The sequence below is a fragment of the Salvia miltiorrhiza genome, chromosome 6 (genome assembly GCF_028751815.1).
Source record: "Salvia miltiorrhiza cultivar Shanhuang (shh) chromosome 6, IMPLAD_Smil_shh, whole genome shotgun sequence".
Taxonomy (NCBI): domain Eukaryota; kingdom Viridiplantae; phylum Streptophyta; class Magnoliopsida; order Lamiales; family Lamiaceae; genus Salvia; species Salvia miltiorrhiza.
The window spans coordinates 4875100-4891312 of record NC_080392.1 but is presented as its reverse complement, the minus strand read 5'-3'; the positions used below and the strand labels follow the sequence as shown (position 1 = coordinate 4891312).

General features: G+C 39.3%; 2 protein-coding genes across 5 annotated transcripts; both read left to right on the top strand.

The window, feature by feature from the left end:
* Nucleotides 1-7728: 7728 nt before the first annotated feature.
* Nucleotides 7729-9320, top strand: LOC130988117 (UDP-glycosyltransferase 89B2-like). The gene has a single exon (XM_057911879.1). It carries the CDS (start codon nucleotides 7822-7824, stop codon nucleotides 9250-9252), a length of 1431 nt encoding a protein of 476 aa, XP_057767862.1. The 5' UTR covers nucleotides 7729-7821; the 3' UTR covers nucleotides 9253-9320.
* A 1486-nt stretch (nucleotides 9321-10806) lies between these two features.
* LOC130988115 (glycerophosphodiester phosphodiesterase GDPDL6-like) lies at nucleotides 10807-14877 on the top strand. 4 transcript variants are annotated; one of them, XM_057911876.1, is made up of 11 exons: nucleotides 10807-10949; nucleotides 11339-11454; nucleotides 11577-11873; nucleotides 11999-12114; nucleotides 12236-12734; nucleotides 12805-12846; nucleotides 12930-13205; nucleotides 13273-13406; nucleotides 13483-13963; nucleotides 14043-14248; nucleotides 14658-14877. In XM_057911876.1, the coding sequence occupies exons 2-11, from the start codon at nucleotides 11352-11354 to the stop codon at nucleotides 14667-14669; spliced, it is 2166 nt and encodes a 721-aa protein (XP_057767859.1). In that variant the 5' UTR covers nucleotides 10807-10949; nucleotides 11339-11351; the 3' UTR covers nucleotides 14670-14877. The 4 variants fall into 4 exon arrangements, with proteins under 4 accessions (XP_057767859.1, XP_057767858.1, XP_057767861.1 ...); XM_057911878.1 differs by lacking the exon at nucleotides 14658-14877 and adding an exon at nucleotides 11055-11173 and having other exon boundaries at nucleotides 10845-10949; nucleotides 14043-14592; XM_057911877.1 differs by lacking the exon at nucleotides 14658-14877 and adding an exon at nucleotides 11083-11173 and having other exon boundaries at nucleotides 10886-10949; nucleotides 14043-14592.
* Nucleotides 14878-16213: the final 1336 nt, after the last annotated feature.

Below are 16213 nucleotides of genomic sequence, written 5' to 3'. Positions count from 1 at the left end.
GATATTTCCTTATGATGTTTTCTTTTAATCTTTGATCCGCGCCTAAAATGGTTTAAAAGAAAACATCATAAGAAAATATCTTGTTTTGGTTTAAATGTCCCAAATTATAACATAAGTGGGCTTTTGTATAATTATTTATAAAAAGGGGTTGTCTTTTGAATTTTTAAGAATTAAGTCGTGTCAAATTTGGACAACAACGAAAGTTGGTGTATTAAAATGTAAAATCTTAACTTCACGTCAAATATGGATTTTTGGCAAAGTTTGTGTATTTAGGTACAATTTTCCCATAAATTTATGTGTATAAACTTGTACTCGGATACAAGCTGTAACAAGCAGCAATCTAAAAGGTTTGTGGGAGTTAAATGTGATGATGCAATACCAATATATTTTTTCTATTTCTATTTTCTATTTTTTGGTCATTTATATATAACGCTCCACAAATGAAATCAAGTTTCATAAAATGATAAAATCTAATTATACTAAAAACAAAAGGAGTGAAATCTAATTGCATTCGTATTAAAATTTGGATTAATTATAAAATTTGTACAATCTTTATCCATTTTATCAATCATATATCAATGTTTAAAATTTGTATAATATATCTCAACCTTTTACATTCTTTATCAATTTTATCACCGGAGCTCATTTTAGTGAGTGACTCATGACATAGCTTGTTAGAGGGTGATGTGTTATCTTGTTATGTACTCCCACAGTCCCGCTATTCATGTCTCGTATTCTTTTTTGGGTTGTCCCACTGATAATGTCTCGTTTCTATTTTAGGAAATAATAAGGGCATAGTTAAAGTGAATTAAGCCACTAATTGTTCAACTAATAAATCCTTAATTAATTTTCGAATTCAAGGGACCCTAATTCATTTCCCCTCTATTTTCTCTCTCTCTCTCTCTCTGCGCGAGTCTCCACCGCCCGCCGTCTGCTCGTCGCCGGAGGAAGCTTTCTCCTCCACCTTCTCTGCCTTAGTCGTCTTCTGCTCCACTTGCCTTTCCCCTGCTCGTCGTCGGAGGAAGCCTTTTCCTCCCTCTGGCCTTTCCTCGCGTCGCCGCGGCAGCCCTCATTGCCGCCGCTTCTTCCTCTAATTCTCCAGCCAACAACAGTATTAAGTCGCTGCCACCGCTTATTTCCCCCAAACCTCAGGTCCCTAAACCCCTTCAAGGCGAGGATGTTGCAGGTGAGGGCAATTGGGACAGATCTGGTGAGGTGAGGGCGGCCATGTATGTGGGGGACGTCGGCGGCGAGATTCGAGATCAATTCGTCGAACTTGCTCCTCGCCGGCTGCAAATTTCTTTCCTCATTTCTTATTGTTGTTCGTCCAGTTCATGCTTTAATTGCTTGAAAATTTGTTGCTTTTCTGTTGTTGCTCATCGCCCATTTCTTGATTTGGGTGAAACGCTACTGATTTGGGGTAAATTTCTGTTGCAAATTTCCGGCCTACAGAATTGCCCTTGCAAATTTTTGTTGCAGATTTCAGTTTCATTTTTTCAGAATATCAGAATATGTTAGGAATTTCAGTTTCATTTTAGAATTTTAGTTTTTCAGAATTTTAATTTTTCATTTTCAGAATTTCAGTTTTTCATTTTCATTGAAATCATCTAACATTAACAATTCCTTAATTACAAACTTAAATATGTGGACCACACTCTTAATTCTACTTACTTCATTCTCACATTAACAATTCCTTAATTACAAACTTAAATATGTGGACCACACTCTTAATTCTACTTACTTCATTCTCCTTAATCTCCGTGCTGAAAAGAAATGAAACACGAATAGCGGGACGAAGGGAGTATATAACTTTTTTTGAAATGGTGAAATAACACGTCATTCTTCTTCGACACACCACATCACTATTTAAACGTAGGAGATGAGGTCTGATATTAAAATTAATTAAAAAAAAAAAGGTTGAGATAAATTCGATAAGCATCAAAGTTTATAATATGGAGTAATTAATAAACAATAAATTAAGATTGGTTTCATATTTAACCTTTAGTGTGTGTTCTCTTTCGGGTAGATATTATTCGAATGTTGAAACCTATATTTACACTTTTTTTTCTCTAATTTCCCATGTCCCATAGTGTAGATACTATTCCCTGAATAGGATGAAAAAATAATTCGAACAGTTTATTTTCTCCTTCAATTCATTATAATATTTGTTGAAATATAAACTTGATTTGTAAGTAAAGATATTTTGTAAAGAAAAATCTAGATTCAAAAATAAAAATAAAATATAGGAAGAAAGTAGAAAAATCTAGAACCTAAGATATTTAGATTAAAAGGCAACTTGAATTAATTAGCTAACTATCTAGATTATTCTAGCAAATAAGTGTCCTAGAATAGTCTAGCAAATTAAGTCGGTTACTTAACCGACATAGTCATAATATATATATGTGTGTACACTTTGGTATTGAGGTGTAGAGCAAAAAAAAGCAATCAAGTTAAATAGCTTTAAAAAAGTGTTCCCCTTGTTCATTTCTTTGTTTGTCACGTCCACACACCCACATACACATTAATTCTTATATAGCCTCTTCATAAGTTTCATCCTCCAAAATAAATTTCTAAATAAATTTGCTTACATTCTCTCATCCTATATTCCAACAAAGTGGTATCAGAGCCACAAGATTCTACTTGTGGTATGGCGAATTTACAATCGTTTCAAGTCCCCATGCTCAACAAGAGCAACTTCGACAATTGGAGCATCAAGATGAAGGTGCTATTGGGAGCCCACGACGTTTGGGAGATCGTGGAGAATGGCTACGAGGAGCCGCAGGACGAGGCCGCACTATCCCAACAACAAAAGGATAGATTGCGAGACGCGAGAAAGAGAGACAAGAAGGCTCTCTGTCTCATTTATCAGGCGCTAGGGGACGACGATTTCGAGAAAATCTCAAACGCGAGCACCGCCAAAGAAGCATGGGAGAAGCTCCAGAACGCGTGCAAAGGAGCGGAGCAAGTAAAAAAGGTACGACTTCAAACTTTAAGAGGAGAGTTTGAGTCTTTACATATGAAAGAGTCCGAATCGATATCGGATTATTTTTCAAGAGTCTTGGCGGTGTCTAATCAAATGAAAAGAAATGGTGAAAAATTGGAGGATGTAAGAATTATGGAGAAAATATTGCGCTCACTAACCCCAAAGTTTGAGCACATTGTGGTGACGATCGAAGAAACTAAAAATTTGGAGGAGATGACGATCGATCTCTTGTTGGGGTCGCTGCAAGCATATGAGGAGAAGCAAAAGAAGAAGCAAGAAATTTCAGAGCAACTTTTAAAGTTGCAAGTAAGCCCGAAAGAAAAAGAAGAAGGTTCGAGCAATGGCCATGGACAATTCGGGAGAGGACGTGGTCAAGGTCAAGATCGAGGAAGAGGTCGTGGACGTGGACGAGGACGAGGAGGCTTCGTCAACAGTGGTGAAAGAAAGGAGTTTACAAGTGGTCGGGGGAGGAGCAACCCGCAGTCGAGGTACGATAAATCTTCGATAAAGTGTTATAATTGCCATAAATTTGGGCACTATGCTTCCGAGTGCAGAAGTGAAAAAGTAAGGATTGAAGAGAAGGCCAATTACGCCGAAAGTACAAATCAAGATATTGGTAGTGTGCTTCTGGCATATAAAGGAGAAGCTGGAAGACAAGATGACACGTGGTACCTCGACACTGGTGCTAGCAATCACATGTGCGGGAAAAGAAATATGTTTGTGGATCTCGATGAGTCGGTAAGTGGCAACGTCTCCTTTGGTGATGAATCTAAAATTCCAGTTAAAGGAAAAGGAAAAATTTTAATCCGCTTGAAAAATGGAAATCATGAATTTATTTCCAATGTTTATTACGTGCCCAATATGAAAAATAATATCTTGAGTTTGGGACAACTCTTAGAGAAAGGTTATGATATTCACATGAGAGATTATAACCTTTCAATAAGAGATGGCAAAAATAATCTTATTGCCAAGGTGCCAATGTCGAAAAATAGAATGTTTCTATTAAATATTAGAAATGATGTGGCCAAATGCTTGAAAGCTTGCTATAAAGATCCGTCTTGGTTATGGCACCTACGGTTTGGGCACTTAAATTTTGGCGGCTTGGAGTTGCTATCAAAGAAAGAGATGGTGAGAGGCCTACCATCCATCAAGCATCCCGATCAACTCTGCGAAGGTTGTCTACTCGGGAAGCAGTTCAGAAAGCCGTTTCCAAAGGAGTCAAGCTCAAGAGCTCAAAAGCCACTGGAGTTGATTCATGCTGACGTGTGTGGGCCGATAAATCCAAGCTCCCTTGGTAAAAATAATTATTTTATGCTCTTCATTGATGATTTTTCTAGAAAAACGTGGGTATATTTCTTGAAGCAGAAGTCAGAAGTATTTGATGCTTTCAAGAAATTCAAAGCTGCCGTCGAGAAGGAGAGCGGACGACAAATCAAGGCCATGAGGTCCGATCGAGGCGGAGAATTCACGTCAAGGGAGTTTCTAGAATTTTGCGAAGCAAATGGAATTCGGCGGCCTCTGACAGTTCCGAGATCCCCCCAACAAAATGGAGTGGCGGAAAGAAAGAACAGAACAATCATGGAGATGGCGAGGAGCATGCTAAAGACGAAGAATTTGCCTAAGGAGTTCTGGGCAGAAGCAGTGGCGTGCGCGGTGTACCTATCCAACCGATCACCGACAAGGAGCGTGTGGGGAATGACTCCACAAGAAGCCTGGAGCGGGAGAAAGCCAGGAATTTCTCACCTAAAGGTATTTGGGAGCAAAGCCTACGTGCATGTACCAGATGAGAGAAGGAAGAAGCTCGACGATAAAAGCGAAGCATTCATCTTTATCGGGTACGACTCTAACTCTAAAGGCTATAAGTTATATAACCCAGAGACCAAGAAAACAGTGATAAGTCGAGACGTCGAGTTCGACGAAGAAGGAGTATGGGATTTCAGCTCCAACGGTGACTTCACCTACATCCCACAGTTAGAAGAACAAAGAGCAGAAGAGCAAGTTGGAGAAGTCCAACAAGAGCCAGTGACTCCACCAGCTTCACCAGTGCCAGTCACTGAAGACTCGCCACCATCTTTCTTAAATGAAAGAGCCACACCACGAGCAAGGAGTTTGGGCGAGATATATGAGGAAACTGAAAGGTTAGAAGATCTTACCTTATTTTGCCTATTTGCTGATTGTGAGCCTGTTAGCTTTGAAGAAGCAGCAGATAGTGAAAATTGGCGAGTCGCGATGGATGAAGAAATCAAAGCCATAAAGAAGAATGATACATGGGAGCTCGTGACACTACCAAAAGGGCACAAGGCCATTGGAGTCAAGTGGGTGTATAAAGTTAAGAAGAATTCCAAGGGTGAAGTGGAAAGATATAAAGCGAGGCTCGTCGTGAAAGGATATAGTCAAAGAGCTGGAATCGATTATGATGAGGTATTTGCTCCTGTCGCTCGCTTAGAAACTATCAGACTAATACTCTCTCTTGCAGCCCAAAATAGATGGAAGATTTATCAAATGGATGTCAAGTCAGCCTTCTTGAATGGGTATATAGACAAAGAAGTCTATATCAAGCAACCAATGGGCTACGAGGTGAAAGGGCAAGAAGATAAAGTCTTGAAGTTAAAGAAGGCCCTATACGGACTAAAGCAAGCACCAAGGGCATGGAATAGCAGGATCGATAAGTACTTGGAGGAGAATGGTTTCACCAAATGCCCTCACGAGCATGCTCTCTACGTGAAAGCCAACGGAGGAGATGTCTTAATTGTGTGCTTGTATGTAGATGATTTGATTTTCACAGGAAATAATCCAAAGATGATTGAGGAGTTCAAGAAGGCCATGTCAAAGGAGTTTGAGATGACAGACATTGGGCTGATGGCGTACTACCTCGGCGTGGAAGTCAAGCAACTCGAAGATGGGATCTTCATCACACAAGAAGGATATGCCAAGGAAATTCTCAAGAAGTTCAAGATGGAGGACTGCAAAGCAATCAACACGCCAGTGGAATGCGGGATAAAATTATTCAAGAACGATGGAGGAGAAAAGGTGGATCCGACATTATTCAAGAGCTTGGTTGGAAGTTTACGGTACTTAACTTGCACAAGGCCGGACATTCTTTATGCGACAGGACTCGTGAGTCGCTATATGGAGAATCCAACCACTACGCATTTTAAGGCGGCAAAGAGAATTCTTCGATATCTAAAAGGTACGCTCAACTATGGCCTGTTCTATTCAAGTACTGATGATTATAAGCTTGTTGGGTATAGTGATAGCGATTGGGCCGGAGACAATGACGATCGCAAGAGTACAAGCGGTTTCGTATTCTTCATGGGAGACACCGCTTTCACCTGGATGTCCAAGAAGCAACCCATAGTCACGCTATCAACTTGTGAAGCTGAATATGTGGCTGCTACATCCAGTGTTTGCCATGCAGTTTGGCTACGGAGTTTACTGGAAGAGCTTGGATGGCCACAAAAGGAGCCAACAACTATTTGTGTGGATAACAAGTCGGCAATCGCGCTCTCAAAAAATCCGGTGTTTCATAATCGAAGCAAACATATTGACACCCGCTTTCACTACATCAGAGAATGCATTGCAAAGAAGGAGGTTCAAGTGGAGTATGTAAAATCACAAGATCAAGTTGCCGATATTTTTACCAAGCCGCTCAAATTTGAGGATTTCGTCAAGTTCAGAGTTTTGCTCGGAATGACAAATCAAGTTTAAGGGGGAGTGTTGAAATATAAACTTGATTTGTAAGTAAAGATATTTTGTAAAGAAAAATCTAGATTCAAAAATAAAAATAAAATATAGGAAGAAAGTAGAAAAATCTAGAACCTAAGATATTTAGATTAAAAGGCAACTTGAATTAATTAGCTAACTATCTAGATTATTCTAGCAAATAAGTGTCCTAGAATAGTCTAGCAAATTAAGTCGGTTACTTAACCGACATAGTCATAATATATATATGTGTGTACACTTTGGTATTGAGGTGTAGAGCAAAAAAAAGCAATCAAGTTAAATAGCTTTAAAAAAGTGTTCCCCTTGTTCATTTCTTTGTTTGTCACGTCCACACACCCACATACACATTAATTCTTATATAGCCTCTTCATAAGTTTCATCCTCCAAAATAAATTTCTAAATAAATTTGCTTACATTCTCTCATCCTATATTCCAACAATATTATCATTAAGTATTTATGTGATGATATTTTCTATCTTCTAAAATGTGAGAAGAAAAAGATTTTATATTCCACCATAAAAAAGGTGAGATTGAAAAAACTAAAAATTAATAAATTGTGATAAAATTTGGTTCAAGTATTTTTATCTTTCATCTTTTTGATAAAGTAAAATAGAGTTTTTTTTTTCCTCCCTTCCTCTTTCTCTTCTGCCATCAATTTTTTTTTTTTTTTACTATTTTTCTTTATTTTTTATTTATTTTTAAATGTGATCATTTTTTTAGGAAAAATATTATTATTTATAAGTTAGATTAATTGATAACATAAAATTATATTAACTTATATAGGAGTTATGAGCAAAAAATACACGAACTTTAGAAAAAGTTGTAATTTTCACCTTAACTTCAATTAAGCCAAAAAATATACTTTCTCCATCCCAACGAAAGTGGTGCATTTTCTTTTTTAGAAATAATAAGGAATAATTAGAAGAGAAATTAAATTAATATTAAGTAAAAAAATCGTTTAAAAAAAAAAAAACAAAGATCCAATAAAGAGAATGAGAAAAGTAAAATGTTGGTACCCATGTAGTTGTAGTATATTAAACCCCCTTGATAGTTGATACGGCACTCACAATCCTCTCTCATACTCATAGTCATAGACAAACGAGAAGGGAGTTAGCATGGGTGAGCAAACGATGCCCGAATCCGGCGGTCACGTGCTGGTCTTCCCCTATCCGGCGCAGGGTCACATGATCCCTCTCCTAGATCTGACCCACCAGCTGGCCTCCCGCGGCCTCACCATAACCATCCTCGTTACCCCCAAAAACCTCCGCCTCCTCACCCCTCTCCTCTCCGCCCACCCCCACTCCATCACCCCCCTCGTCCTCCCCCTCCCCCCTCACTCCGCCATCCCCTCCGGCGTCGAGAACACCATGGATCTCCCCGCCAGCGGCTTCCTCTCCATGATGTTAGCCCTCGCCGGCCTCCGCGACCCCATCCTCCGCTGGTTCCGCGCCCACCCCTCCCCGCCCTCCGCCCTCATCTCCGACATGTTCCTCGGCTGGACCAACCACCTCGCCTCCGACCTCGGCATCCGCGGCTACGCCTTCTTCCCCTCCGGCGCCTTCGCCATCTCCTTCATCCACTCTCTCTGGCGCCAAATGCCGCAGCGGAAGAATGCCGCCGACGACAGCGAGCTCGTCGGTTTCCCGGAGATTCCGTATTCCCCAATTCACCCATGGTGGCAGCTGTCCCCTGTTTTCCGGAGTTTTGTTGAGGGAGACCCAAATTCGGAATTTATCAGAAAATCTTACTTGGGTAATTTTGAGGGCTGCGGTTTGGTTTTCAATTCCTTTGATGGGCTCGAGAAGGCCCATTTGGATTATTTTGCGAATAAGTTGGGCCACAAACATGTTTGGGCCGTTGGGCCTCTCTTGCCCCCCGACCATGTCACGGAGCGGGGCGGGTCCAGCTCCGTCGTTGCAAGCGAGGTGTGCTCGTGGCTCGACACGTGTCGAGATCACAGCGTAGTGTATGTGTGCTTCGGGAGCCAAGCTGTGTTGACCAACGAGCAGATGAGAGAGTTGACCTTAGGTTTGGAGAAGAGCCGAGTCAAATTTATTCTGTCGGTCAAGGGCGCGACCCTCGGACACCGGGGCGGAGGCTTCGCCTCGATTCCCGTGGGATTCGAGGATCGGGTGGCAGGCAGGGGCCTTGTCATCAAGGGTTGGGCCCCACAAGTGGCAATTCTCGAGCACAAGGCTCTGCGGGCTTTCCTCACGCACTGTGGGTGGAACTCAACTTTAGAGAGCATCGTAGCCGGGGTGCCGATGCTGGCGTGGCCGATGGGCGCGGATCAATATTTAAACGCGACATTGTTGGTGGAGCAGTTGGATGTGGCGATTCGAGTGTGCGAAGGGCCCACGGCCGTGTTAGGGTCGGATGAGTTGGTGCGGTTTTTAGAGCAAGTTGCGAGCGAGAAGTGGTTGGAGAAGCGGGCTCGCGCCGTGGCGTTGAGCAAGGCGGCGGGAGATGCAATGAGGGTTGGTGGGAGCTCATTCAAGAATTTGAATGATTTTGCTAGGCTATTAACTCAAAAATGCCCTATGTAATAGATGTAGGAATCTATTATAACTATGCACAATTGTTCACTCATAATGAAATTGACTTAGATTAATAAGGCCGAAACACTTGGACTCGAGTGATGTGTCCATGTTTTCAGGTAAATATCTAATCATGCATATTAGCAAGTTCAAATTCTTTATTGCTTTCTAGTGTAACGTGTTTAATTGTATTCACAAATGATTGATATGTAATATGGGTGCACTAATATTAAAGATTCAAGATTTTAAATTTAAGATTCACAAATTATATTAACAAATGATTGAAAACGATTTGAAGGACGTGACATAAAATAAGTTTTACTATTAAGATTTATTTGTTTTGTACTCTCTTATGCTTATTTGTTTTATAATTTTAAATGATTGAAAACGTTTTATAAGATTTTTCGTGCATGGCACGGGATGCAAATGCAATATACTCTCGTATAAAACAAATAAATATAAGATTTTAAAAAAGTTTTTTGCGTATAAAATAAATTTGTGTTCGTTTGGATAAAATTTGAAGTTTCATTATTTCTTTTTCTTTGATCTTATTTATAGTATCTGTATATGAAAAATTATGTACCATTTTTATAAAGCAAGAAAAATAGTACTATCTTATGCAAATTATTATACATTATAAACTAGTAAATATTTTGCTTTTGTGGAATAAAATATCAATGAAATTATATATTTTGCTAAAATAGATTAGAAGAAAACTCAACATTTTTTAGTTAATTATTTGTTTCCTGCTAAACTTTTATTTATTTATTTATTTTGAGTTCACTGTGAAATAACTTTAATATATCAACTAATGTTCATTAAATCTAGTTTTTTTTTTTTTTTTTGAGAATTACAAGAGGGTATCTAGTACTATAATCTAATAAGCAACTCACACATAGGCAGAACTACACCACACAATGGTGAGAAAACAACATCTAATAAGCAACCGGCACATAGGCGGGACCTCTACACTACACAAAGGTGGAAAAACAACCGCACCTCTCACAAAATAGAGTCTTTGAATGCCTCAACTTTGTCATTTGAGCTAGGCCTCATCGGCTCATTAAATCTAGTTATTATTAACATTAGTCACAGCGCATTTTATACTATTACAAAGAATTTATCATAAAAAAAATTAATTATTCAATTTATAAGAGAAAACTATAAACTCATTTCATTCTGCTTTTCATTTTATGCACATTGTAGTCATAAAAAATGTCATTCCATTTGTACCTACTTCCATTCTTTTGTATCAATCATCTCCTAAAATCTAGCATCAAGCAAAAAATATTACTCCTACTTCTTTATTATATTTCAGATTCATATGTTATAAGTTTATCTCGTCACACCAATAATTATAGTTAAATTTACACTTGTTTTAAATACATAAGATATATTAAATCAAAACATGAATGCCACAAAAATAAATTAGTCCAAAATTATTCATTAAAAATATCGCGAGGAATATCGTAAACGAGTCTAACATTACTAGAACTAATGCATGGAGGAGCTAATAATCCGAGGAACTTGTGAAAGCTATTAATGCGCATTTCGCATTCTCTTCTCCCATTTTCCCGTTTCCGTTTTCCTTTTCCTTCCCACGCTGCCATAATTCCTCACAGCTTCACTTTTTTTTTTCTTTTTTTTTTCTTTTTTCCCCCAAAAGGGAATACCACTTTTCTCCGTTTAAGACCATCTATAATCCTGTAAGTGTCATGGAAGTTCTTAATTTTTCATAATTATCGATTACTTTTTCTCTCCTCTCCATTTCCTGATTTGGGTTTTGCTCTTGAATGATATATTTCTGGTAGAAGCTTGCTTAATTAGATATGCATGCAGAATGCGGGGCATATGTTGAATTTGTTGTAAACCGGTGATTCAAGCCCTTTTAATGTATGCTGTTTCTATATAGGCAGAGTAAATTGTAGAGGTAAAAGCTTTCTTAGACATTAATCATGTTACATATTTGTAGTTTAATCATCAACTTCCAATGAAACGCCTTAATGATGTTATGCCTGAATCATTTTTACACATTTGCTTTCTCATTTATGCATCTTGTTCAGATATTGATACCAATCTATATGTGGCAATGCAGTTTCTGGGGAGAAATGGTTGGCCATTTGCTTTTGTGTATCTTACTGTTTCTAACCATAGAAGTTAAAGATGGCGCTAAGCTACCACTTGTTGAAAAGAAATTCATGACTCTGAGTGGTAGGATCATATGGTGCAAGCTCACAAAATTCTCACAGTTTCTCTTCTTTTAGTAGTTTTCTGTTTTTTTGGGGGAAAAAAAGCAATGCGTGGTTGAAATGAGCTCGTCTTCCCACGTGCAGGTGGTCAGCCGGAGGTTGTAGCGCTAGGTGGATACTCGGGATTCTTCCCTAGTTCAAGCCTGAATGCTTATGACTTTGCTCTTGAGATTAGCATCCCTGGAACAATCCAGTATTGCAACGTGCATTTTTCAAAGGACAACATTGGCTTCTGCGTTGCACAAATAAATCTTATGAATACTACAAGTATTGAGGAATTTGATCCTAAAGGAATGAAGGAATACAAAATATATGAACAAGAAGTCCATGGATATTTTGGTCTGGACTACCCTGCCAAAGTGCTATTTGATAATGTGACGGGTAAGTCGAGCAGGAAACTTAGTGAAAAGACATTAGTATTGTTATATGTTCTTACCGTAGCTAGCTGTGCTGTTTCAGCTTGTTTGTTGTGCTACTTAGTTGGATGTTGTGTTCTTTTCCCACAGTTCGCCAAAACATTTTCACCAGGTCGGGAGTGTATGACGGTTCTCCATTGGTCGTACCGTCTCAACTGTTTGAAGACAGGAAAAAGATACCAGCAAGAGTTTGGTTGAACTTTGAGGTCCCTCTCTTGGATAAACTACTTGTAGTCCAATAATTTATCAAGTTTCAGCAGAGAAGGAGATATTAAGTATTGATGAGAGTTATAGATTTTTTGTTACTGACTAAAATGTTGTTTGCAGAATGACATGTTCTATAAGGAGCACAAGATCAGTGCTGAAACATTTCTCCTAGATATTTTGAAAACCGTGCCGGAGTTCCTCTCATCACCGGAGATAGGTTTCTTGAAGTCTATGGGATCGAAGTTGGACAAGTCTAAGACGAAGTTCATATTCACATTCCTCGAACCAGATGAAGTCGAGCCAACTACCCAAAAATCATATGGTTCCCTGATTAAAGATCTGGGCGCGATCAAATCATTTGCATCTGGGATTGTTGTACCAAAAGAATATATCTGGCCTGTTGATAAGGCCAAGAGGTTGCAGCCAGCGACAAGCCTCGTGCAAGATGCTCACAAAGCAGGGCTTTCCGTGTATGCTTCTAGCTTCGCGAATGATAGATTATGGAGCTACAATTTTAGCTATGATCCTGTGCTAGAGTACATACAGTTTACTGAGAATCCCGAATTTTCTGTTGATGGGGTCTTGTCTGAGTTTCCTTCAACTGCTTCAGAAGCAATTGGTGAGACTGTTTCTGCATTTGCAGTTGTTGTTTTAGCTGTCTCACATAATCTTCCTTTTTCTCATCACAGCATGCATAAATCTGGACAAGAAGGCTCCCAGGGCTGTACCTAGTAAGATGAAATATAGTTCGGATTCTTTCCTTTGATGAAGAAACATAGTATATTAGTATGATATGTATTCCTCTGTACCACAGATTTGATCATATCCCACAATGGTGCTAGTGGAGATTTCCCCGGCTCGACTGATTTGGCCTATGATAAAGCCATAGCGGATGGCGCTGATCTGATTGATTGCTCAGTTCAAATGTCTAAAGATGGAATTGCCTTCTGCTCCGACAGAGCTGACCTTATGAAAACAACTACTGCAGCAGCTCTTTTCATTGATAGGTCTAAAAACATCAAAGAGATTCAATCAGCTGATGGTGTTTTCTCCTTTGACCTAACGTGGGACGAAATTCAAACTCTTAAGCGTGAGCCTCTCATTCATTCTGCTCTGCTCTCTAGTTACATATTCACATTGAGACTTTCCATTTTCAGCAAAAATCGAGAGTTTCTTCCCGGACCAGCCTAGAAATCCGGCATTCAAGAACAGCGGCAAGCTTCTGACCCTTCCTGCGTTCTTGGAGCTTGCCAAGACAATGGCAGTACACGGCATATTCATATCGATAAGGGTGATTTTTTTAGCCTTAACTAACTTCCCTTGCTTGTGTATCGACGTTTTCTCACACATTTAACTCGTTCCCTCAGAATGCTGCATACCTTGCTGCAAAGAGGGGTCTTGACATAGTAGGTACAGTCTCCACAGAGCTCAGCCATTCCAAGTTTGATAAGCAGACACTCCAGAAGGTTCTAATCGAATCAGATGACACCTCGGTGTTGGATCAGTTCAAAAGCGTCCCAACTTATGAGAGAGTGTTGTACCTCAAGGACGCGATAGGTAGTGTACCGGATCAAGCAGTGAAGGAGGTGAAGAAGCACGCGGCTTCAGTTCACTTGCGCAGAAGTTCCCTCATGGTTGCTGAAAACAGCTTCATCGTCAACTTCACCGAGACCATCCCAGCCTTCCATGCTGCTAACGTCTCAGTATATGTTGGGATTCTGAGGAATGAGTACCAGAACTTGGCCCTCGACTATCTGGCTGATCCATACGTGGAGCTCGCCACCTTGACCGCCCTACAAGTTGATGGCTTCGTAACAGATTATCCCTACACTGGAGCCCTGTTTGTCAGTGAGTAACTTGTTCTTCACCTCCCTTTTTAACTAGTGGAAACAACCAAGAAATGATATTTTTGTGGTGACCATGTCAGGATCATCTTGCTTAAATGAAGAATCTCCTTATGTTACAATGCCGGCACAGCCAGGTATGATGTTCTCGCAAGACGCAGTAGCTGAACCCCCCGAGCTCAGCCCCAAGGACGTGATTGATCCACCACTGCCTCCGGTGGCCAAGCCCTCGCCTCCGGCTGCCACCTCCACCAAACAAACTTATAATTCTTCAACTAATACATTAAGAGTTAGTGCTCAGAGCCTATTTTTTGCTGCAGTGGTGGTGCTTCTTACCATCTATACATAGAATGCCATTTTTACGCTGAGTTATGGGATTTTACAGAAGGGTAACACAACACTGAGAAATATACATACCACAGAATCATATATATACACACACACTACCAGAAATCTGTGGCACAGTGATCACTGGACTAGCCAGATTGTTGTGATGCTTGTTAAGAGAAATATTTATGATGGTCTTCAAACAGAAAAGAAATGTATTATTCACATTCATGGTCTTAAACAAGAGAAAAGTTGTGTATTTTCTTTCAAATATGTGTTAAAATCTGTGAAGGTAACTTGCATTCATTACTATAGCATTGATTATTTGATTAAAATGATTTTTTTATTTTTTTTTATAATTTGTTTTGCAGGTTCTAAACTAATGTGAAGCATATAGTGAAATATGAGATGGAGTCTCATCCCTCACAAATTGTACAACCGAAAAATTATGATCGGCAAAATTTAGGAAGAAAATGTATATGAATAGTAGTATAAATAAGTACAAATTTGATCTTCAATATTGAAGTTATTCTTTGCTTTATATACGTATTATGTTTCGTAATCAAGTTCACACGACTTTTCTGGATTTCATACCTTGCTTAATTTCACATTCCGACTATTACTTGTTTATTTTTTTTAAAAGGAATTGAATTAAATTGAAATCAGAATGAACATTATCCCATGGTCAAACTCCATTTGATTAATGAGGCGAACGAGTGATGCATTGACAATATCTAATCCAAAATTATAAAATTTATTAAGACGAGTATTTGAAATATGTGTTCAGAGATTAATTAATCGATTAATTCGAGTTCGGAATTATTCTCAACTTAATAACTTATACATCGATAAAATGTAAAATAAGGAGTACTAAACTTTTTGACATAATTTTTCTCAATTGTATGCGAGCAAAGATTTACTAATTTGTTTATTTTGAGATAACACTTTTACAGTAAACCAGGCAATAAAGAGGGAAAAATTTTCAGTATAAATAGACGGAGAGAGGGGTACGCTAGAAACCCTAAAATCTCATTAGTTTAAGTCAGAGGCTGTTGATTTCGCGCAGCGAGGTTGGGATTCTTAAGGGTGGTTGCCCCTTTCTGTGCGAATCACCAACCGATGAAGTCGAAACTATGTTTTTAGTTTCAAGATGAACTTGCAAACAACCCTTAGATGATGCTGATGATGATGATGATGATGATGCTGATGCTTGTAATCATAGCTCTGGCTGTGTTGCAACATTCCCTTTTCTCCAGACCCTAAATCCTAAACAGAGGCTGTGATGATTTTTATTCTAAAGATCAGATTTCGAGCGAGCCCGTATCTTGGCGAGGCGGGATCAGTGCATCTGTGAGATGGATTCTCATTAGGCAACTGGTTTTCGCAGCCATGGCGGGTTTTGCCGTTGATTTCTCTCTGATGATAAAAGGCGAATCTGAGCCTCAAGATCTGCAATTTTTTTCTTATTTTCTTCCCTTTTTTTTCTGTGTTTATAAAATTAATGTAAATCTTTTTTTCTTTTCTCTTTTTAAACCGATGAAATGATATCTACACACTAGATCTGTTAAAAAACATGGAAACAGAGCAAGAGAGGGGAAGGATGAATTTGCATCAAGTTTGAGAAAAAGCTTCATTATTTTGTCAATAAAACATAAATTCAAATTGACAAGAAAGGGACAAGAAGGAAAAAAGGAGGCTCAGATGAGTAGAGAGGCAAAAGAGAAGGCGGCGACGCCATGGCTGCAAAGATCACCGTTTGCACGTGGAAAAAAGCGCAGCAGTCGGGATCGCCCCGCCAAGTTGCGGGCCGGGTTTCTCTAAGCCCGATACATCAACCCAGAAAGAATAAAGAGAAGAATTCATTCATCACAGCCTCTGTCCAACAACCACCACCACACACACACACACACACTCAGAGCGCTCGCTT